Raw genomic sequence first — 23744 nt, forward strand, 5'->3', positions numbered from 1 at the left:
AAAGTTACGATGGGGCGAATGTAATGAGTGGTCGCCATTCAGGAGTGCAAGCTCTCATCAGGGAAGATTTTAAGCATGCACATTATGTTCACTGTTACGCTCATTCTTTGAACTTACTCATGGCACAAGCGAGAAGCCAGAATACGGATGTCCGTATTTTTTTTGCAGATTTAAGTGAAATCCCCAGCCTCTTTAATAACTCCCCGCAGCGATCAGGTGTATTGACCGAAGTAGTTGGTAGAAGGGTACCTCATGCTTCAAACACAAGGTGGAATTTGAAATCAAGGACCGTTGAAGTAGTTTACGAGAACAGAGATGCCCTCATCGAATGCCTGGATCAACTGGAAACTACCTCTCGACAGCCTAACACCATATCGCAAGCAAGAGGTTTGCGTTTAAAATTGGAGCACCCGTTATTTCAGTTCTGGTTGGCTGTTTTCCATCAGATAATGCCTCATGTGGACATTTTATACAGTCAGCTACAAAAGCGAAATTCAGATCCGTTGGAAGTCAAAGGCGCACTTTCAGGTTTCGAGGCTGCTATAAAAATGGTTCGGGAAAATAAAATTGACCACATCGCTGACGAACATGATATACTGCCCCCGCCAGTGAAGGTATCACGAGGGCCGCTGCGTACCTCGAAATGAGTTGCGGCAAAAGAAGTTTATGACACAGTCATTCTTCAAGCAAAGGAACGGTTTCAATTCACAAACCACCTTCTTGCAGCAAACTTGTTTCAAGCTGAAAATTTCGGCAGCTTTGAGAAGCAGTTTCCCCACTCACTTCTGTACAAAGCGTGTGAGGCCTACCCATTTCTCGACAAACCGAAACTGAGAACCGAACTTGAAATATTATACATGAGAAATAATTTTCGAACTGTTTCTGGGGCTACGACTTTGTTGCAGTTTCTTTTAGAAAATAAGTTGCAGAGTGTCTTTGGTGAAAGCATAAAACTTTTAAATATAGTTATTACTATTCCCATGACGACATCTGAAGCAGAAAGGTGCTTCTCAACCCTGAAAAGAATAAAGACTTTCCTGCGCAGCACAATGACCGAGGATAGACTTAATGCTCTTGCTATGCTGTCAATTGAAAAGGACTTGGTTTGAGACTCTGTGGACTTCAACGAAGCAGTTATAGATAAATTTGCATCCCTTAAGGAGCGCAGGATGGATTTTTTGTATAAGCTGTCTACATAGGGTAAGTCGATTGTGAAACATTTCTAATTTTGCATGTGGTAAATATCGGCATGTATTGTCTGCTTCTCTCGTATTCGATCACATTTTCAAAACTTCTATCATCTTATTTTGGGAGGTTACGGCCCACGACGGGAGAGGTGGAGGGGGGGGGGTGCAAATTTTTTCTTCTGCTGAACCCCCAGTGACGAAAGTCACGCGCCGCCACTGATACACAGCTCCTTATGAGACGCCATAGGAGCGCTTGCGCAAGATGGCGGCTGCTCTTTTGAGACGGCTTACAGGCGCTTGCGCAGGATGGCGGCTATTAACAGTCTCTCATGAGACGGCCCAGGGGCGCTTGCGCTAGATGACGACTGCTCTTATGAGGAGGCTTAGGGATGCTTGCGCAAGATGGCGGCTACATACAGATGGCCTAGGAACGCTTGCGCAAGATGGCTGCTGCACTTGTGAGACGGCCTAGGAGGCTTGCGCAAGATGGCGGCTGCTCTTTTGAGACGGCTTACAGGCACTTGGGTAGGATGGCGGCTATACATAGCCTCATAAGAGACGGCCTATGGGCGCTTGCGCTAGATGGCGGCTGCTCTTATGAGAAGGCTTACGGACGCTTGCGGGAGATGGCGGCTATACACAAGCTCTTTTAGAGAAAGCTAGCTGAGGGACTTACGGTGCAAGATGGCGGCTATACGCAGGCTATTACGAGAAGGCCTCGGGCGATTGGGCAAAATGGCGGCTATACACAGGCTCTTATGGAGAAAGATGACGGTTATGGGCGATTGCACAAGATGGCGGCTATACACGGGCTTTTATGGAGAAAGATACCGATTATGGCCAATTGCACAAACAGGCGGCTGTGCATGGCCTCTTGTGGATAAAGATGACGGTTATGGGCGATTGCGCAAGATGACTATTATACAAAGGCCCGGCTATACATGGGCTGTGTTACGTTTTATGTTTTTCGATGTTTAGCATAGATCAGCTCTAAAACACAATTTCTCAAAAAAGGAAAGGAGAGGAGAGTCTCCTTCTATCATACGACAGAGCGCAATGTTTACGTGTCAGGCGAAGCAGAGTAAGCTGGAAGCGTGCACGAAGCAGTGCGCAGTTAGTTGCACCGAACACAAATCAAGGCCCTTCCCGAGAGGTATTCCGTAGTAGGAACATAGGAATGAAAAGGGGACACAATCAAAATAAATAGCCCAAAGGGATCAGGTTTTAAGAATCATGGCATATATTGTAACAACATAAAAGAAGGCTTACAAACACGATACATAGTAATATCTCATAAATCTTTGGTATTGGTCAGGTACTGGATACAATAGGCGTCTAGCTGAATAAGTTAAGACGTACGTGCAGGTGGTTTGAGAGAATTACATACAGATAACTTGATTTGAATAGTTACAATAATACCAACATCGCAACAGGGTGGCACCTCGAATATACTTCAAAAGGAAACACTACTAGTAGAATGATATATACAATAAAGATTGGAGGAGCAATGCGTAGAAAATACCACGTTGGTGTTTGACAATATTTAATCCCCCGAGAACGAATATTATTAAAGTAGAAGAACAAGTTGGCAACAATTTTAAAACCTTTTAATAGAAAGAACACCTATGAAAATTCGCAGACCATTACAAATCTTTCCTAGTGTATTTTAAATTTCTCATAGAAGAAGAATAGGAAGTAACGAGGGCATATACCGGTAGGAGGAAAGGTAGGAAGAATGCATGAAGAGAAAAAAGAAAACAAACCAGGGGTAAGGACATTAAGAGTACAGGCAAGGATCAAGCTGCAACACCCCGCTGAAGGTTAAGTTCAATACAACAAACGATGTAAGGTTTTAGCTCGCTTATTGGTCCGCCAGGGATAACTCCCCAATCACAGTTGTTAATGTTCACAGAAATGAAAGTTGAGCTCCATAATGTAAGTACAGTCCAAAAGGGGCCAAAATTTTGTTTAAAGCTTAATATCCGTAACACAGTCTCTGTGGAGCTACAAGAATATCAACATGAACAAGTGAAATAAAACATGAGTCTGCTCACCCAGCGAGGCGTAGACAATTTCCACACAGGTAGAATAAGTGAACGCGGACCAGCCGCGGACGATGTAAAACTCCCACTGCTCACATTAGCGCAATGCACACATCTGATCAAAGATTAAGGCGAAACGGCAAGTTTATATAGGCCGGCGAGCCAGCCGTTGAACATACGGGAACAATGAATACGTGAGGGAGTGGCGGGGAGAGGATGGCAAGCACACACACAGTCGTGAGACAGCGAAGACAACAGACGGATGGTAAACGCAGCAGTCCAATGTCACTACCCGGAAGCGATGAATATGCACAAGGTAAGAAAACATATTTCGGGAGCACGTTACAGCTGTGATAAGAATGTCTAGTGCCATAAGAAATAAATTGGTTACATTTAAGCCCCTGGCAGTCGAACAAGTTATCGGATTAACATGTAACTTGAAATTTCGGTTCGGAAATATACTAATTGAATCTGTTGGCATGCGTTATAAGCATGTAGGTCATGCGGAAAGTGAAAAAAAAAATATCGCATAAACATGTAACATGAAATATCGAATTTTTTCACATTGCTCGTGGCTTTGTTTACAAACAAGGGCACGTAGAATTTAAAATTTCAAGCACCCACGTGCGTAAGGTAGCAAATAAAAGCACGTGGAATTTCAAATTTCGCGCACCCACGTGACTAAGGTAGCACCCATGAGGATTTAGCCCAGTCAAGATGCTCTCTTGTTTAAGAATGGCCTCTGATAGCTGTCAAAAAAAGCTCGTGGAATTTCATATTGCCCGCCACTACGTGTCTAAGGTATTAGCTATGCTCTTCTGTTTAAAGATGGCTGCTGAAAGCTGACAAAAGAGCACGTATAATTTCAAATTGCCCGCCACCACGTTCCTAAGGTGGTAGCTATGAGGTTTAGTGCCGTAAGCATGGCAGCACTGAGGTTAGCGAAGCGTGCTTGTTTGAAGATGGCAGCTGTCAGCTTGACAACAGTCAAAAAACCACATGGATTTGTTTACAAACAAGAGCATGTGGTCGTGACGTCACGGTCATGAAGTCATGGGGTCAATGACCTTTTGCCGGGGTCAATGACCTTGGGTGCTGACGCCAAGAGTTTGGGATCCTCACTGCTCAACTACACAAACGGGAACGGAAATAAATTCATTCTGGTGTGTGTAGCATTTCATGGTTGTTTCTGACTAAGCTGGCCACCGCTCAGTCTACTATTTCGTGCCTTAATACTATCTTTGCTTCTTTTGGTCCTTGTCAATATATAGTTTCCCATAATGCTAAGGCTTTCACATCATTCACAAGATCATTCCAGGTGGGATACTTCGTTGCGTTGGTTACCTTTTGCTTTAAATTCAGGTGTTCAGGAGTCACACAAGTTCACCCTCGCCTCGTCCGTCCCCACGGCGTGCTGGCCTATGGTCACATGGGACCCGGGTGCGATTCCCGACAGGGTCGGGAATTTTAACCATAACTGGTTAATTTCTCTGGCACAGGGGCTGAGTTTATGTGTCGTCTTCATCATCATTTCATCCTCATCACGACGTGCAGGTCGCCTAGGGTTGTCGCATCAAAAGACCTGCACCTGACGAGGCGATCAAGTCCTCGGACACTCCTAGCACTAAAAGCCATACGCCATTTCATTTTACCCCTGCCTCTCTCAAGTTTGTTCCTGCCCACACCTCTCTCTAATCTTTGGTCACTTAAGGAAATAGATACCGATATTATTAGAGATCTAAGGAAAAAAGGCCAAAAGTAACCTTAAAGCTTCTCGTGAATGTTTTAGGGAAAGGTATGATCGTGGAGGGAGGCCCGCCATTTTAAAAGTCGGAGATAAGGTTATGGTGAAAAAAATTGTAGCTGCGGGCAAGCTTCCCCCCAGATTTCATGGACCATGTATTATTTTTGATTTCCTAACCCCTGTCACTTTATTGGTCTGCAACCGAGCTACTGAGAGGTTATTTAGGTTTGACCTTTTTCAAGTGCAACCAGTATAAACTCCACACAGGCCACTAAATCTTGGCAGTAAGAGAAGGTTATTTTTCTTTCATAACCGTTTGGAATTTTAAAATTTGTTAGGTAAGTTTATATTGTAATATGGAAGCCTTCTGCCCCGACCATGAGGGAATTATCTTGTAAACCTTCCCCTCTATTAAATATGTGCCTGTTTGCCATGTCCTGGCGGCCACTACCTAGGCCCCGTCTCCAAATTCTGGCATAATGACACACTCATCCTCATTTATCTATATTATTTAATAGATGAAATTTTGTTTTTTATCATTTCTATATATGATTGCAATATAAAAAAATCACTAGTAGTGTTTTCTAAATATATTTTAATTTCTACTTTCTTTCACATATTGAATATGTGACATGGTTTTTTCGATAAAGTAATGAATATGTAAGGACATCTTCATAAATAAAAAATATAAAAATAATGATGACGTTGATGATGATGATGATGAATACAAAAAATAAAAATGCTACATTGTTTTATTTTTAACTTTTGGTCTTATGAAAGGTGAATGTGGTATTAATGTTATGACTGAGTTTATTGGTTTAGCACCAAAAATGTATGCATATGAGACAGAAAATTCTCAATCTCTAATAAAGGCAAAAGGTGTACGTTCAATCCCAGGTAGCCATTTACAATTTCAACACTATCGTAATGTACTAGCATCTACAAATGCAGTTTTTTGTGGGCAGATGAGAATACCATCACACATACATCATTTTTTTACTACTGAACGGAACAAATGTTCATTAATTCCATATGAAGATAAATGTCAGTGGAATAGTGATTCGCTTATGAGGGTACCATAGCGGTACAAAGACGTATAGGTGTTTGTTATGCCTTGATATTTTTATGTATATAGTATTCATGAAGCTTTCATTGTTGTAAATACAATAATTATGTGTAAAAATGGGAAAATTATCTAAAAATATTATTACATCATTCATTTTAAAATTATATTTTCAATTTCTATAATCACGATGTAAAATTATAAAAAGGATATTCTCTAGATTTTTTTACATTTCTCCTTACCCGACCCCTCCTTATTCATCATGCTCTCTCTACTCCATGCTCACCAGATTGATATTATAACAATAACGTAAGTATATCTGTAGCAAAAACGGGGTGAAAAGTGTCACTAATGTATTGTTATCAAGTAATTATAATTTGATAAATTATTTAATTTAATCCTCTTACCCGTTATTCATTGCAAACTAGACCGGGGATCGTTATTAGATAGCTCTTCGTTTGTATTAATAATAAAATTAGGATTTAGCTTTAAAACTATGCACTGTGAAGATAGGTCTCGCCAAAATGGAGTCGGAAACTTATTCACATGGCTAAGACCCGTCAAGATGATAGCAGTGAGGTTAGGGTTCGCTGCCATTTTGAAAACTCCGAACACATGGCTAAGTTCCGTCGAGATAAGAGCTGTGAGGTTAGCGATACTTCGGGGGGGGCATGTCGAGAAGGGCAGCTAGCCTTAAAACTAGGCTCATCTGACCTCTTCTGAAAATGCTGACGCCGATGTCATTGTTTTTGAACCCGTCTTGCTCTACTGTTAAAACTATATTATTATTATTATTATTATTATTATTATTATTATTATTATTATTATTATTATTATTGTTGCTGTTGCTGTACGTTTATTGTCTCCATATTCCTATTAATACATATTAATTATTTGTTGGGTAAACCGAAGAGAAAAACCCTCGAGCTTCGACCGTGTAAATCACACTTCAAACCTGCTTAGATAAAATTACGTAGACCTGACTTACGAGATATGATGCGATTAGAGTTGGTAATGATCTCACCTGTTATATTAATTCAACATTTGTGAATACTTCATGATTAAAAAGTACAGACATATTATGTCCTTGCAATGCACTGGTCGGACAGAGGAAACAGTTCACCTGTTTGCGTGACGTCATCGGAGCTACAGAACGGACTGTATATCGCGAAGGCAGTGGTTTGATGCACTATGATATCAAGTACCTATTAGTTTAATTCCACGAACTGTATTACTGTGGCTTGAAAGCTGGATTAAATTCGAATGGCGCATGCAAACATTTTGAATACAAAGCACTAAGAAACGTGTATTTATAACATAAAATATTATCCATCCAACACAGAAGAACAACTCTGCAATTGAGAATATACGGTACCGTTATCATCCAATGTCCACTGGCGTTCTTGCGGCCATGCACAGACACGTCCAACTTAGAGCCCACAGACGATGCACAGTGGTCTGCGCTCGCCAGTGAAACTGCTAGCATCAGGGGCAAGAGAACCTGGAACAGGTACAGAGTTCAACAGTTATCTATGACTGAAGTGATATTCTAAAGGAGGTTGTGACAGAAAATTTGGTACTTCAATGCAGAACACTGATTTCGGTTTCATCTCTCCATCCTCAGTCAAACAAACACATTACCTTAGTCGTCAGCCCAGTTTGACAACTTTGATGGTCAGTTAACAAAACAGCGCGCAGTATTTACCTGTGTAATGTAATCGTCTGTTTCCCCGTGCAGTTTTATGTATTCTGAAAAGATTTATGAACTTGATCCTAACTACTTGTTAATTATCATCATGAGAGCTTAATGAACTTTGTTCTAGGGGTATGTTAAATTATCTGACAATTCCACGTTCCTTGCTACATTTTCTCCCTGTCGTGGCCTACAATTCTATAACGGAGTAAGACTACAGCCCCATCTAGTCCAAGTAACTATTGTGCGGGGAACTCGTCCTGTGGTAGTTTCTCACTGAACACTGATTGCAGTTACTTGCACGGAGCAGAGAGCGTGAGGTGCACAGGTAATATTTACCAATACAATATATTCGGAATTGTATTTTCTTTCCTTTCTAACTCTTTGAAAGTGCACCAACAAATGGAATTTCAACGCTCGAGAAACGTACAATGAGGAGCTGGAAAGTTCTGATATTTAACAACATATCTGGGGGCAGAGGACTCACGTCTGTCACAGTCTGATGACCCGTGGGTCTCGGGGTATTATTAGGCGAGTCTTTACAAATGGAAAACTCATACTTCACGTAAAGAAGCCGCAGGTTCAAGAGCACATGTCATAGGTCAGGGATCGAACCCTGGTATCCAATACATAAATGGTTTTGCAAACGATACACAGAATCGAAAGGAGCCGTAGCTTCTAGTTTTACATTAGACTGGGCTCGAACCCTCGATTCTAGTTCACAATGATTTTACAATACGCCTGTTTACGGGGCAGTATAATACATTATTCACAACTGTCAGACATCACAGACCCTTAACGCAGAAGGGGTATTTTACCCACGGGGTTAGTATTACCTGGTTACCCTCTCTATATTAAGGAAACCAAACACCAGAGAATAAGCCCTACATATATTTTACAGAAATGTGGACACCAGAATAGTCACATGCTTGCTATAAACATCGAAAATTTCCCGAGAGTCACATAGTTAAAGCTCGGCCGTACCTTGTTAATTAGCTCATGTTCAGGCTACTGCCTCGCCTCTTCTCCCTTAATCCGCCGTCAGAGGATGCACACACAAGTCAATCAGTACAAGAAAACTTAGCTCCAAAATTCACTCCTTAAATAGAGTAACAGCCGCTGTTTCTGGACGGATTCATTTTTATACAGTCGACTGGATAATCTATTTGATATATAATTTGATAGGCTGATTAAAATGTTGACAGATTTGATAACTTCTGAATGATTGAAAGGAAAATTGACTGGCGATAGCTTACCCAAGTTCCAAATACCAACTTGCATTCGGGTTGCTAATGTGCTTTCAACAACAGGGAGCAGAACAAAATCGATGATAGGGACATTTGTCACAGAAAGACAAACTGCTAGAATATCTGACGGTTCAAGGTATTTCACAGAGGTGACAGCATATACAACTTTACTAGGCCACAATATCGATACAGTGAACATAAAATACCTACAACTTTTCTCTAGTATTCTACCATACATCTTCTCTAAATGTGCCGAAGTTGGACATAACTACCTGTTTATCTCGGAGCACTTCCCCAGCTACTTGGCTGCTTGCATGAAGGAGCGATACAAAATTAATTCAGAATCTCTATAGTATTCCCAGCTTGACAGGTGGTACGCGGAAGCTGAGGAAAGTATTCTTTATCTTTACATTGGACACAAGTTAAAAATGTTAAACTCTTCTGATAGAAGAAAATTTGTGTTTAGGAAAAGTCATTTCCGTGAGGATCAACTAGCAGGGCTCAAGCAAGATAGAGCAGATATTTTCTATCCAGGAGGTCGAATGGACTGCATCGCTATTACCTTTGCAAGGCGTATTAACAGGGCGGTACAAGTAAGAGAGGGCTGCTGCACTAGAATTGTTGCCTACATTTCAAGAAAGCAAAACCAGTGCAATAGAGCAGGTGGAGCATTGTCTGGTCACATTATGATTAAGAGCGGATCCCGCAAGGCAATTTAACTGGACGGTGGTGTCGATGCTATGAAAATGGATTAAGTACCTAGGTGAGCTTTACACATCTCTTCATATGGTTATGGGTGTATTTAGGGGTCGCAGTAAGGATATAAACCAGAGGCGTATGAGTTGTTGGTAAGACCCGTTCAACGTGTGAGTGACTCACCAGGATTATTTGACTCAAGAACAACATGAAAAGATCCACAGGAGAGCAGCGCCATTTGCCCTGGATGGCTTCCGACGAAGAGTAGTGTAATGAAAATATTGGAAACTTTGAGCTGGGAAGACTTGGGAGTAAGGGAACAAACAGCCGAGCCGTAATACGTCAACTTACGAACACCCATATTACACACATATAACTCTATACAAGGACATTGTCAGGGATAGTGTTTTAAGTGTTATGCCTGCATGACCTAAGCGCCATCATAGTCCTGGTTCTGTGGCCTCTTAGCACACTTCACACGCATATTCTTTGAGGAAGGAATGCTGTAGACATAGACTGACGACATGCAGCAGATCTTGTCGAGAGTGGTGTGAGGAAAGCCATCGTCAGAACATTAGGAGCATTTGAAATGCGGGTCTACTCTATTGACCAGGATGAATAGAAATATGCAGCTCTCCTACTCTGGTCGTATCATTAGGCGCCATCCTCCAAATATTTATACAAGGGAAGATCAAGAAAAGACGGGTCATGGGAGATCCCGCACGTTTCAGCTGGGGAATATTCGACCGTAGTTCAGCCAACAGCAAAACTAAGATCCAAAGTCCAATGACGGATACGGCACTAGGACTCTATCCAGTGTGATGCCAATTATTGCGGCAGACAGAGCGTCCAAAGAGACGGGAGGATAAAAGTGGAACTACTTGCAAAGAATAATGTACTGTCAATAACGGATTGTTCCTTTATAGCTCGTGTGGAGAGACCGCACTTAACTGTGTAGCTTGGTGCCTGCAGCAAATGAGCTCCTGAAAGCCACTCTTTGCTCTCCTATTGCTCGTGTGGAGAGACCGCACTTAAGTCTATAGCTTGGTGCCTGCTGCAAATGAGCTCATGTAAGCCTCTCTATGCTCTCCACTATTGCTCGTGTGGAGAGACCGCACTTAACTGTATAGCTTGGTGCCTGCTGCAAATGAGCTCCTGTAAGCCTCTCTTTGCTCTCCACTATTGCTCGTGTGGAGAGACCGCACGTAAGTCTATAGCTTGGTGCCTGCTGCAAATGAGCTCATGTAAGCCTCTCTTTGCTCTCCACTATTGCTCGTGTGGAGAGACTGCACTTAACTGTATAGCTTGGTGCCTGCTGCAAATGAGCTCATGTAAGCCTCTCTTTGCTCTCCACTATTGCTCGTGTGGAGAGACCGCACTTAACTGTATAGCTTGGTGCCTGCTGCAAATGAGCTCATGTAAGCCTCTCTATGCTCTCCACTATTGCTCGTGTGGAGAGACCGCACTTAACTGTATAGCTTGGTGCCTGCTGCAAATTAGCTCCTGAGGGCCTCTCTTTGCTCTCCACTATTGCTCGTGTGGAGAGACCGCACTTAACTGTATAGCTTGGTGCCTGCTGCAGGTCAGATCTTGTAAGCCTCTCTTTGCTCTCCACTATTGCTCGTGTGGTGAGACCGCACTTAAGTCTATAGCTTGGTGCCTGCTGCAAATGAGCTCATGTAAGCCTCTCTTTGCTCTCCACTATTGCTCACGTGGAGAGACCGCACTTAACTGTATAGCTTGGTGCCTGCTGCAAATGAGCTCATGTAAGCCTCTCTTTGCTCTCCTTTATTGCTCGTGTGGAGAGACCGCACTTAACTGTATAGCTTTGTGTCTGCTGAAAATGAGCTGCTGAAAGCCTCTCTTTGTTCTCCACTATTGCTCGTATGGAGAGACCGCACTTAAGTCTATAGCTTGGTGTCTCCTTCAAATGAGCTCCTGAAAGCCTCTCTATAGCTCGCGTGGAGAGACCGCACTTAACTGTATAGCTTGGTGCCTGCTGCAAATGAACTCCTGAGAGCCTCTCTATAGCTCGCGTGGAGAGACCGCACTTAAGTCTATAGCTTGGTGCCTGCTGCAAATGAGCTCCTGAAAGCCTCTCTTTGCTCTCCACTATTGCTCGTGTGGAGAGACCGCACTTAACTCTATTGGTGCCTGCAGCAAATGAGCTCATGTAAGCCTCTCTTTGCTCTCCTTCGACTTATCTCCACCACTGACAACACACCATTTTGTTACATCACGTTCCCTTGTTTGAACATCAATCACAGAATATCCCACTCAAATTCTGTGAAAATTGCACTGTTCTATAGGGATATTGCATCATTACATTACCCAGTTCCGTGGCGAAATGCTTTGGTACAATAGGTACCGGGTTCGATTAGCTGCCGTGTCGGGATTTTAACCTTAATTGGTTAATCGGGGGCCGTGTGTTTGTGATGTCTTCTTAAGTAGGAACCGCATGCACAGAGACATACAGGTCGCCTATAAGACCTACACCAGGCCTGCTCGGAGGACATTCGCCATTATCATTATATATATATATATATATATATATATATATATACATATATATGCGTTAGGCCCTCTAAGGAGCACGTAGAACCATTAGTTAGCATTCTTCTTCTTGTTTCTCTTATCCTCCCAAAACTTCTTCATCCTCGCAGTGTGAATCTGTCGTCTTTCTTGAGTCCATGCCTCCTGGAGTTTCAAGTTTCTTGTACATTGTCTGGCTGCAAAGCTGTGCAAGTTAATTTTGTGTCTAAATGTAGCCCATGTAGTTGTCAGTGGTACTTTATTTTGTCGGGTTCCGCTGATAATGAGGAAGATTTTCTTGGTCAGTCGCGAGTCGTCCATTCGTGCTAGATGTCCGTAGAATTGCTTACGTCTTTTCCGGGCGATTGAAGTGAATCTTTCGGTCAGCGAGTAGAGTTCTTCCGAGCTTTTTCGCATCCATATTCCATCTTGGAACTTTGGTCCAAATATTTTCCTAAGTATTCGCCGTTCCATTTTCTCGATGTCATTGATATTGATGGTCAGTGTTGATGTTTCAATCGCGTAGAGTGCTTCAGGAAGAACTACTGTATGGTAGTGACGCAGCTTGGCTTGGATGGAAAGGGATTTCTTATTGTAGATATTCCAGGTGACTGTGTAGGCTTTATGTAATTTTTCGGCACGGGTATTGTTGGCTATCCTGTTGTTACCAGTGCTTCCTATAATTTCTCCTAAGTACTTGAAATGTTTAACTCGTGTGATATTGCCATATTTGGTCCCACGTGATTCCACACTGGTGTTCTTGGAGTCCATGTATTGTGTTATCTCATATGATATTTGGAGGCAAGTCTTAATATCAATCTCATGCAGATTCTCAAGAGCGGTTCTGGCTTCCTCGGGAGTGTGGGTGATTATTGCTAGGTCGTCAGCAAAGGCAAGACACTTAATATTGATTCGCTTATCTCTCGTTCCCATATTTATCCCGTGTACTTCTTCCTCCCATGGTCTAACGATCTTATCTAGTACAAGATTGAACAGCAGTGGAGATAATCCAGCACCCTGCCTCACGCCTGTTCTTATCTCGAATGATTCGGAGATTTCGCCCATGAATTGCACTTTAGAAGTTGTGTTAGTTAAAGTCTGTTGGATTTACTTCGTTGTTTTGTTGTCAACACCGTATTCATGAAGTACATCTAATTATTATTATTATTATTATTATTATTATTATTATTATTATTATTATTATTATTATTATTATTATTATTATTATTATTTGTCCAACTCTGTACCGTTTTCTCTATGGGGTCGTGTATGAGGTGAGATGAATCTGTCGTGGCGGTTTTGTTATGCCCGAATGCCCTTTCTTATCAAAAAAGTTAATGAGATGAAATATTATAGTAAGAGAGAGGAGGGTGAGACCCAGTGCCGGCACATAGCCTACGCTTCCTCTTGTCGAATAGCAGCAAGGGGACTGCTCATGGTTTAACGTCTCCATCCGACGGTCGAATCACCAGCAGCAGCGTCGTATGCTCTCACTCCGTATGAGCACTGCAGAGACGTTTATAATTTAATCAAGGCTTATCTACCGATTAGAAATAGGATACCAGCAATTCCCCTACCCTGCCGGCCAACATTCTGATGGTGAACGTTTTTCGACCAACGGGACTCGAACCGGGTAACCACGTTGTCAGGGCGATTTGACTTCAACGCCTTAACGATCATGGCCACGAGGCCTTCTATTATTATTATTATTATTATTATTATTATTATTATTATTATTATTATTATTATTATTATTAAATTTCCACTCCAAGCCTGACATCAACTCTCCCTTGACCCCGTGTTATCAGCTACAGAGAAATAAACAAGCACTCACCAAGAGAAGCGACATCCTTACGAGTTCTGACAGTGATATCATTCGCTCTGGCTTGCTATTTATTTCATTGACTCGAGTGTTAAGAAAGTCCCGCACGCTGAATCCAGCCAGCTCGCTGGCCTACTTAATGACCTCTGCAACCTTCGACGTCATATTCCGATAACCAATCGGAGATTTACCACGCAAAAAAACTATCTGTGCGAGCCTGTAACAAAAAACTATGAATAAAGACCAGATTTTAACAAATCTCTTGCATTTTGTGACCAGAAATGTTACATTTATTCAATAATAAGGTAATAATTAGTTCAACTTTATGTTTGGTTCGATAACTGTGTAGGCCTCCAGTGAGCTGAAATGGAGGTAGAAAATTATTCAATGTCGACATTCTTTCCCAAATTTACAGTTTTGTGGCCTTGTTAATGAGTTCTAGAGTGCGGCTCGAAACAATATTTGTATCCTAAACGAACAACGTCTTTGTCTGTGAAATAAGCTTCAGGTACGAGGGCGATCAAGTCGATGTTCCACGAGAAGTTGGAGACTTGATTTCCTGTTCATGGAACATTAACTGGAAGAGGTACAAGAGTAATTTAGTAGCGAATATTACAAGTAAAACGGAAGGGCCTGTGATGACAATCTTCAGTCGCACAAAACGGGAAGTTGCTACGACAGACATGAATACTTTCTTAAGCTTTCTGTACGTGTGTAAATCTTGACAGAATTTTCATATATTTCAGTTAGATCGTTTTACTCGTGTTGCGGTTTAAATTAACTTTGTTCTCATAAAAAATCACCCATGTGCCCGACGAAGTCATTTCTGAGGTTCTCGGCAAGGTTTTTAAGGAACGACTGCCGCGTTTAATGACAACAACCACAGCAACAGAGGAGCGGTCTGTTTATTATTATTATTATTATTATTATTATTATTATTATTATTATTATTATTATTATTATTATTGCGTGATTATCGCTTTGAGTACATCACTTACATTGACGTTTGTAAGTTTCAGTGGACTGAGCTACGCAAACCCCCGTTGTCCTGGGTCATCAGTCCATAGACTGGTGTGATGCAGCCCGCCATGCCACCCTATCCTGTCATTCTCTCTCTTCTGTGTCAAGTCGTTCTCCTCTTAACAATTCTCTTCCTTTCTGAGCACGCTCCATAATTCCTATATTATTGTTAGAAGCGAGCAAAGGCCTTCCTTGCTTGTGCCAGCCGCCATTAGTTATTCCGCTACACAAGTAACAATATTCATCTAATGTTCCCTGCATCACCTGACTTAATTCGACTGGATTTATTTATTTTCACCTTGTACTGCTTCTCCAAGTCTCTGTCCATACCATTCAGCACTTTCTTCAAATCTTCTCCTCTACTTGGATAGCGATTCCTTTCCCAATTTCCTCTTTGATTCTCTTCATTGCCTGTTCTATGTAAACAATGAAAAGGAGAGGGGACAAACTGCAACCTTTCCTGACACTTTTCTGGACTGCTGCTTTTTTTTTTAACACCCTTTGATTCTTATCACTGCAGACTGCTTTTTGTACAGATTGTAGAATCTTTCATGGTATCTGAACGCCATCAGCTTCAGAATCTCCAGTAGCTTCGTCCCATGAACATTATCGAATGCTTTTCTAGATCTGCGAATGCCATGTACGTAGGATTGTCCTCATTAATTCGGTCCTGTAAGATCAGACGTAAACTCTGGATTTCTTCAGGTGTTCCTACATTTCTTTTGAAACCAAACTGATCTTCTGCCATCTCAGTTTCTCTTGTCTCTCCATTCCTCTGTAAATAGTACGGGCTACAATTTTGAAGGCATGAGATGCTGAACTAATGGTGCGGAAGTTAAAACACTTGCAAGCACCTGGTTTATTGCGAATAATTATAACAACATTCTATATAAAATCGGATGGCACATCTCCTGTATCATACATCTCCACCTTCTCCTAAGGCAGAGGATGTCATCAGTTTCAGGTGTCGTGTTCCCTCTTAGGTATCGCGGAGCTCTGTCGAATTCTGACCTCAAAACCTGGTCTCCCATTCATCAGCATCACCAGCGTCTTCTTCTACACTTTTTGTTTGATACAATTGTTTAATAAGTCTTGTCTTATTTCCCTACAAGCTCTTAATTTTCCTACACCTAGTTTTCCTGTCTCGAAAGGTTTCCTTGATTTTCCTGTATGAAGCATCTACCTTTCCTACAAAGTTACAGCCTGCAACATAGTTGTACTTCTCTTTCATCAGCGTTCCTGCACTTTCTATCTACTTCGTTCTTTGATCGCCTGTATTTTTTTCTGCCCTCCTCAGTTTTTGTGTACTTGTGTTTTCGCCGTTCATCAGTCAGATTGAATATCTTTGATCCCTACATTTCTTCCTAAAATCTTTTAAGCAGCCCTACTGATCTTCTTCTTGACGACTGCCTTCAGCCTTCTTATGAACGAAATGTGTCTGAATATGCGTGTTATTAGACGCGATGCTCATTGTTTTATTTGTATCCTTAATTTAAAGGTTATTATTAATTTACGTCTATAAGAAATTCTTATACCCTTCAGTGCTCAGTTTGCAAACCCCTGTGAATTAACAACGCTCCTCAACAAACAAGTCGTTGTGTCGCCTTTACACCTCGTATCTACCATAAACCCCCTTGATATTGATAGCACGCCACTGAATTCCATTTGGTTCCTCAGCTTGTTGGCAAGGGATCCCTGGCCTGTCAAATTAAGTCAGTCTTCATCACCCCCATAGGACCGAGGCTTGCTTAAATCATTCTGAGCTCGGCAAATCTCTGTGAAGTAAGATACTACCCATTGAAAAATTGTCCTCTGATGGTTTAGGACCACTGGTGGATTGTATAGTCTTCACTGCTTGAGCATGAGGGCCATGAGATAGTGGCTACTCTCAGGACCACTGACTAGACCACTCACGCATTGTCTGTGGTTCACGAACTACAGTATCTGACACCAAGAACACCGTATTCTGTATGTTGGTGCTTCTTGAGACTCAAATTGAAGTATATCACTCTTACTCTTACTGTATGGCGACTAGTGTGCTGAGTGAGTAATATCGCTCCGCACACATCCTACTCGGTTTGATTGTTAAAAAGTAGAAATGTACCCCCAGTTATTTTAAACAGTACCCCTTAGGTGTTATAATGTCTGAGACACTAATTTGGACTGAACAAGTGACAAATACATGCCGTTAAGTAAACAAATCCCTTTTTCCTCTCAAACCCTACTCTACATAACATCTTAAAATACAACTAGTAACATCCTCAATCTTACCAATTCTAGACTACTGCGACACCGTACTTACTGACATATCTCAAGACAGTAACAAGATGTTTGAACACCCGTATTCGATTCATGTTTAAGCTGCGATATGATTCTTACATTTCGTGTTCATGAACGACGCAGTCTCCACATGTTGTCCATTCTCCATAGAGTTCTAAACTCAGGTGTACCTCTCCTCCTACCATAACCACGATACACGATCTGACTCCTGTTTAACAATATCTCTCAGTCACTCCAGGACTTATAATCGCTCCTTTGTAGTCACTGCCGCGAGGCTGTGGAATACCCTCCCTGCTACCATTAGGGATTTACGTTCTCGTATGAGATTCAAGATGGATTCCCGAAATCACTTGCTGAATACCTCTAGCTGACTTGTTCGTTGTGTGTAGTGTAACGAGTGCGTGAATGAGCTTATTTTCATAAAAATTAGAAACGTATTTGCCAGTTATAGGTTTTTACTGTGTTTCATTCTTTTATTATTACTAGTGTTAGTTTTATAATTATTATCATGTTCATTTGTATTGTCATGTTGTATATTCTATAATAATTTATTTTATTACTGTCTCCATATTCGCTATTTGCACTATATTATTTAAAAAAGATTTATTGTATTTAAAAATTATACCTTATGTTAATTATTTTAAATGTTGTGGTTAAGTGTAAGAGAGAGCTTTGAGTCCTAACTTCGCCACGAATAAAGACGATTTACTTACTTACTCACTTACTTATTATCGTTGTAAACACAGCTATTGCACGCCCAGACTTGTACAGCTCCTAGCGCTGAGGTTATTGGAGACAAATGAATACCTTTGCCTATCTATTATATGAAATCGTACGGCTGACTGACTGACCGACATTAGAGATTGGCCACTTAGAAATGAGGTAGAAACCTGAAATTTGGCAAAGTGATAAGATAACTAATAGCCTACGGAAAATTTCCAAATAATTCAAATTTTTACCGAATCCCCCAAACAAAATGGCGGACGCTATATTTCTCTGCGCGAGAAAATTAAAATTATTCACAGTTATACTGTATCTCACAGTCAGTAACTGACGGAGAAATTCAAAGATTGCAAAATATTTTACTCCAGAAGACCTCCGTTTCGACGTATTTGTGGCTAAACGGTAAATCCTATCGAAATCAGACAGCACTTTCGGTCCTTTGAATGAAGAGATCTACAACTTTTGTCCTATGACTTTTTGTCCCACCTCGTCTCCTACTTCAGTTTCCTATTTTGGTTTAATTTTGTTCATTTACCATAGATTATTTCACTGCTTGAATCACTTATAAGGCGGATAGAATCACGAAATTCAGCATGTCGCTTGCCACGTCCATTGGCCATACGTAAATGAACTTGCATTATTCTAGCTGCCTTGAATGTATGGGAAAGTGGAAGAAATGTGTGGAAACACTACTCAAGTTCCAGCCTAATCTATGTTTCTAAAGCAATGTGGGGTGTAGGCAATCGTCAATGAACCAAAATTTCAGATCATTTCGTGGTCGATACGCCTGCCGAGGTTCAAGAATGTAACTTTCTGCCAAGTTGGCTTAATAAATTCTCAACTAGTGAAGAACGTACGAAATTCGACCTAGTTCGAAAATATTACGTTCATGTATGGTGCAAATCACAAATATACGAGAAAATTGTTAGGACCGAACACGTAGACCACAGAAAGGGCTGTCTCTTGGCGCAATCCGTTTGTGGATACAACGTTCCGTTTCGCCCAGTAATTTTCCGAATGACCCCCTTATGATGAAGTGCAACTGGGGGTTTGGGGGTGGAGCCCACTACAAGCAAACGCGAGTCTATATATAAATGGATGTGTTTGTGTTTAAATTACACATCTCCTCCTAAACCACTGGAGATATTTCAACCAAACTTGGTATACTTATGACTTTCTATCTGCAAACGAGCAATGTGTGGGTGAGCTGTATCTAGAACCATTAGGGCTGGGGTTTTAGTGGGCATTGTTATAGGAATTATCGGAAATCCATAGCTTTCTGGGTCGCTGAGATGAATAAAGACACTCCGGATGTCGTTAGGTCTAAGTTAAGCCCCTTCTTCACAGGGGTGGGGAAGGGTGAAGAAAAGAAAATGTCTAAAGCGACCGAGAATATGGAGGTTTATGTACATGTTCCAGCATAACTGTCAACTGTATTACCTACTGTCTGGAAAAATGCTTAAATATTTTGGTGAAATTTTCTTACAGCTATGCATTTATGGGGCAATGATGAACATCCAGTTATTTTTAGTTTCCTAAATGTCCTAATTTTTTCCCCTCCCCCAAAATCAAGATTGCGGCACAGTCTGCCAGACGAGCTAGAAAATTTGTCAAATTTATACGTTTTTGCCTGTAACCGACGGAAAACTTCCATGATCATTACATTTTGCCCCCGTAGAATATAGAAATATGTATGCAATTTTCGCGGTATTTCCTGGCTACACAGTAAGTCTTATCACAAAACGGATCGCACATTCTCGGTTCAATTTGGAGTGATCTACAACTTTTGTCCTATTACGTTTTGTCGTACCTCTATCTCTTATACGGTACATTTGCCTCTACAATATTTCTCGATTGTAAGTAAATTTTACACTTTTTACACGAATAATTCATTCTATGAATCACTTATAAGTATAAAATTAAATGGCGTATGGATTTTAGTGCCGGGAGATCCCAGGACAGGTTAGGCTCGCCAGGTGCAGGTCTATTGATTTGACACCCGTAGGCGACCTGCGTGTCGTGATGAGGATGAAATGATGATGAGGACAACACATACACCCAGCCCCCGTGCCAGGGAAATTAACCAATGGTGGTTTAAATTCACGACCCTGTCGGGATTCAAAACCGGGACCACTGTGACCAAAGGCCAGCACGCTAAACATTTAGAAAATGGAGCCGTACAAAGAATCATCAAATTCTACGCGAACATTGGCCCATCCGGTAGTCATATGTGTGCCCTATGGTATGATTTTAGCTGTCACATAATTATCCGAATAGTAATGCAGTGTGAGACAATCTTACACAAATATCACCCTATTCAACGTTTCTAACTGAATCTGACCCATGAATATGTGGGATACGAGAAAATACCATACGACCAGGATTTTAGATCGCTAAATACGGCGTCTTATTGTAAAATCCGTTTGTCAATATGACACACAATTTAGCAGCAGTTAATCTGTCATGCTGTCCTGCAATATTGTAAATATGCATAATACTTTCGTATGCCGATCTACATTCATAGATGTCGATATGTATCCATCGGGAAAGGTTGTATCTGCTGTTGTAATCAGAACTCCCCACATCGTCTTTGACTGGCACTAGGAATGAGATCCAACTCTTGTGTAACTGTCGTTAGTAAGGAGGACCTAACGTTGTTATGAATAGCTTCCTTCTCCATTTTATTTTCAAAACACAAGGGAGCATGCAATTTTGATCAGTACTCCCTTACCCGAATGTGTTTGTTTGTATGCAAGGGCGCCGAACCGATATAAAAAATGTGACTGGCAATAGGCATAATGGCCAATTATTTTAATGGAAACTCACCAACTCGATGTGAATGGCAAAAGCTGGCTGGCAGTATGAAAAGTGGCCTGTCATGTTAATGACAACAGCACAATCAATTTTGACTGGAAGTAGGGAAGTTGCCTGATATTATAATAGTATTATGATATTATAACAGAAGCTCCTCAACTGTAATCTACCCGTTAATAGGAAAGAGGGCCTACCATTGTAATGAAAACTCCCCAAATCGATTGTGACCGCGCAGTAGGTAATGGGGCCTGCCGTTATACAGCAAACATCCCGAGTCGATTGTGAATGGCGGTAGGTAAGTGAGCCTGCCGTTATCATCACAACTCTGCAACTCACACTTTACATTGGAAACAACGTATGGGGACCTGCCCATGGACTTTTTCGGATAAAACTAAGAGACATGCAGTTAAAAATAATTTTATTGAAAGCATATACAGTAAATTACTTTGATTATACTATGTAGAATACATTAGCGAAGCACGGGTACATTTGCTAGTTATGACTAGAAACGACCGATATTAGTGTTGAGTCCATACTTTTCGGAACTACGGGAGTGATTTTAAACAAACTTGGTGCACTTATGACATACTACTATCGGGAGACGAGCACTGTGGGGGCAAAGCCATCGCCAGCAGCTGCACGTGGGGTAGGGTGGGGGTTAGGTATAAAATAATCGTAACTAGTTTCGAATCCATAGTCTTCGGGGTCGCTGAGCTGCATAATAACACTCCAGATTTTTTAAAGGCAAACTTCAGCTCCTTTTGGTGGAGAGAGTGGGTAGTGAGATATAAAAATAATCGAAAATATTGTCGAATCCGTAGCTTTCGAGGTGACCCAAATGAATGTTAACACTCCGGATTCTTTTAAAGTCCAAGTTCACCCCACTTTTCTGTGTGGGGCAAGGGAGAGTGCGATACAAAAGTAATCGAAATTAATGCCGAATCCGTGGCTTTCAGGGTCGCTGGGATCAGTGGTCACTCTCTCTAGATTTTTAAAGTAAACGTTCAGCCCCCTTTAGCATATGAGTTGAGAATGATTAAAAAGAAATTGTCCAAAATGACCGAGATAATGGACGTATGTATTTTCAAGTGTAGCTATCAACCGACATTGACACAAGTATGTCTTACTCTTTGAAAAATATTCCTTGGGGGTAATGCACCCCCTAAACTACTTGGGGAGCGGGTGAAATACAAATACAGCTGCATACGACCAATAATAGTGTCGAATCTATAGTTTTCGGGTCTACTGGAGCGATTTAAAGCAAACTTGGTACACTTATGAATTATTTTCAGGAGATAAACAACGGGACGTGTGACAACCTTAGCACACCTATGGGTAGGGTTTGGAGGGGTGAGATATAAAAGGATGGATGCTGGATGAGTCATACTTCAACAGAAATCAGAATGGAGTTTAAGAGGGAGTAAAAATGACTGAAATTACTGATGTATGTTCCAGAATAGCACTCAACGAAACTTGGTACACACATGACTTACCATGTGGAAAGAGCAAGCTGTAGTGAAACATCCAAACCACCTCTAAGGTGCGGAATGGGAGGAGATAGCATGTAAAAATAATGGAAAATAGCACATATTAATGTGGAATCCACTGTTTATGTATCGCTGAGACGAACTGTGACGCTCTAGGTACAGTTTAAGTGTACGTTCAGCCTCCATTGAGACGTTGGGTGAGATTTGCTTAAATGTAAATAGTCTATAATAACTGAGATTAGTGTTGCTTTTGGAGTCGCAAGGTTGTTTGTTGACAGTATCCATAACAGTCACGTCATATCTGTAGCGCAACGGGTAATTATATATATTTATCACTTCTTAATTTTTGACATAAAATATTTCCCAGTCGATTCGAGCTTCCATGAGAACAAAGTTTTACTTGAAAAATTAAATAATTCCGAACCTGAAATCAAATGCATGTAAATAATTTTAAAACTGTATAATGTATACTAATTTAATAAATGTTTTGAGTTTGTGTATATCTGGGGGGGGGGGTAATGTCAAAAACTACTGGACCGATTCTAAAACTTCTTTCACTACTAGAAAGATAGATTATCCCTCAGTGCTATAGGATATATTTTATATTGTTAAATATAAGTTTTCATCGACTATCAAAGTCGTTTAAGTGTTGTGGCAGAAAAAGAAATCCACTGATACATTAATCAGTAAAAGTCCGCAATCATAAAACCTAAAGACTTGAAATTTTGAAAGCATTCTACCTTTTCCGATTACAGATTTCCGAGGAAAACGTATTTTGGAAATCGACCACCAATGGATAGGGAGCAGGGTTAAAAAACGAAACCTAGGAAAAACCGCCAAGTGGGGGTATGAAATGAAGGGCTAAATTTGTACTTTACAAACTTTATTTGGAACATGAGCAGAATCATGGGTGGGGAGAAGTTATAGAGACAGAGGAGGGTGAGGGGGAGATGAAAATTCGAATCTTAGGGAATAGGCCGAGTGGGGTGTTGTATGATAGAGCTTAATTTTGTACATTACATACTTAATTTGGGGCTTGAGCAGAATCGGTGGGCGGGTTCTCGAGAAAAAAGGGCTGAGGAGGTGGGGTATCATATGAAAGGGATTATAAAAGTAAGTTTGAACACTGGTGGGAAGTGAATGGATTACAAAATGTATGATAAACCGTAATACAATTATAACGAGAGAGTGCGAGTTTTGTGACTTTGTATATATATATATATATATATTATCACAAAACTACTTTAACAATTTACTCACACGCATCATTATTAATCAATATATATCATTACGACTTCGGCGCAGCTGTGATGGGTGTGCTAGTAGATCATAAAATATCAATCAAAATTTCAAAAAAAGGAGTTCTACAAAAACTCACTTCACTCACAACTACC

General features: G+C 41.0%; 1 protein-coding gene across 2 annotated transcripts in view; it reads right to left on the bottom strand.

Annotated features, from left to right (window-relative positions):
• LOC136881977 (snaclec coagulation factor IX/factor X-binding protein subunit A) overlaps nt 1-14069 on the bottom strand; it is a 64286-nt gene extending 50217 nt beyond the window's left edge. For both annotated transcript variants that reach the window (XM_067154454.1, XM_067154456.1), the window contains exons 1-2: nt 14039-14069; nt 7412-7537 (exon numbers count right to left, since the gene is read on the bottom strand). In XM_067154454.1, the coding sequence (XP_067010555.1) occupies nt 7412-7537; nt 14039-14053 (141 nt within the window). In that variant the 5' untranslated portion in view covers nt 14054-14069. The remainder of the gene's footprint in view (nt 1-7411; nt 7538-14038) is intronic.
• Between the last annotated feature and the right edge of the window lie 9675 nt (nt 14070-23744).

This window comes from Anabrus simplex, chromosome 10 (genome assembly GCF_040414725.1).
Source record: "Anabrus simplex isolate iqAnaSimp1 chromosome 10, ASM4041472v1, whole genome shotgun sequence".
Classification (NCBI taxonomy): domain Eukaryota; kingdom Metazoa; phylum Arthropoda; class Insecta; order Orthoptera; family Tettigoniidae; genus Anabrus; species Anabrus simplex.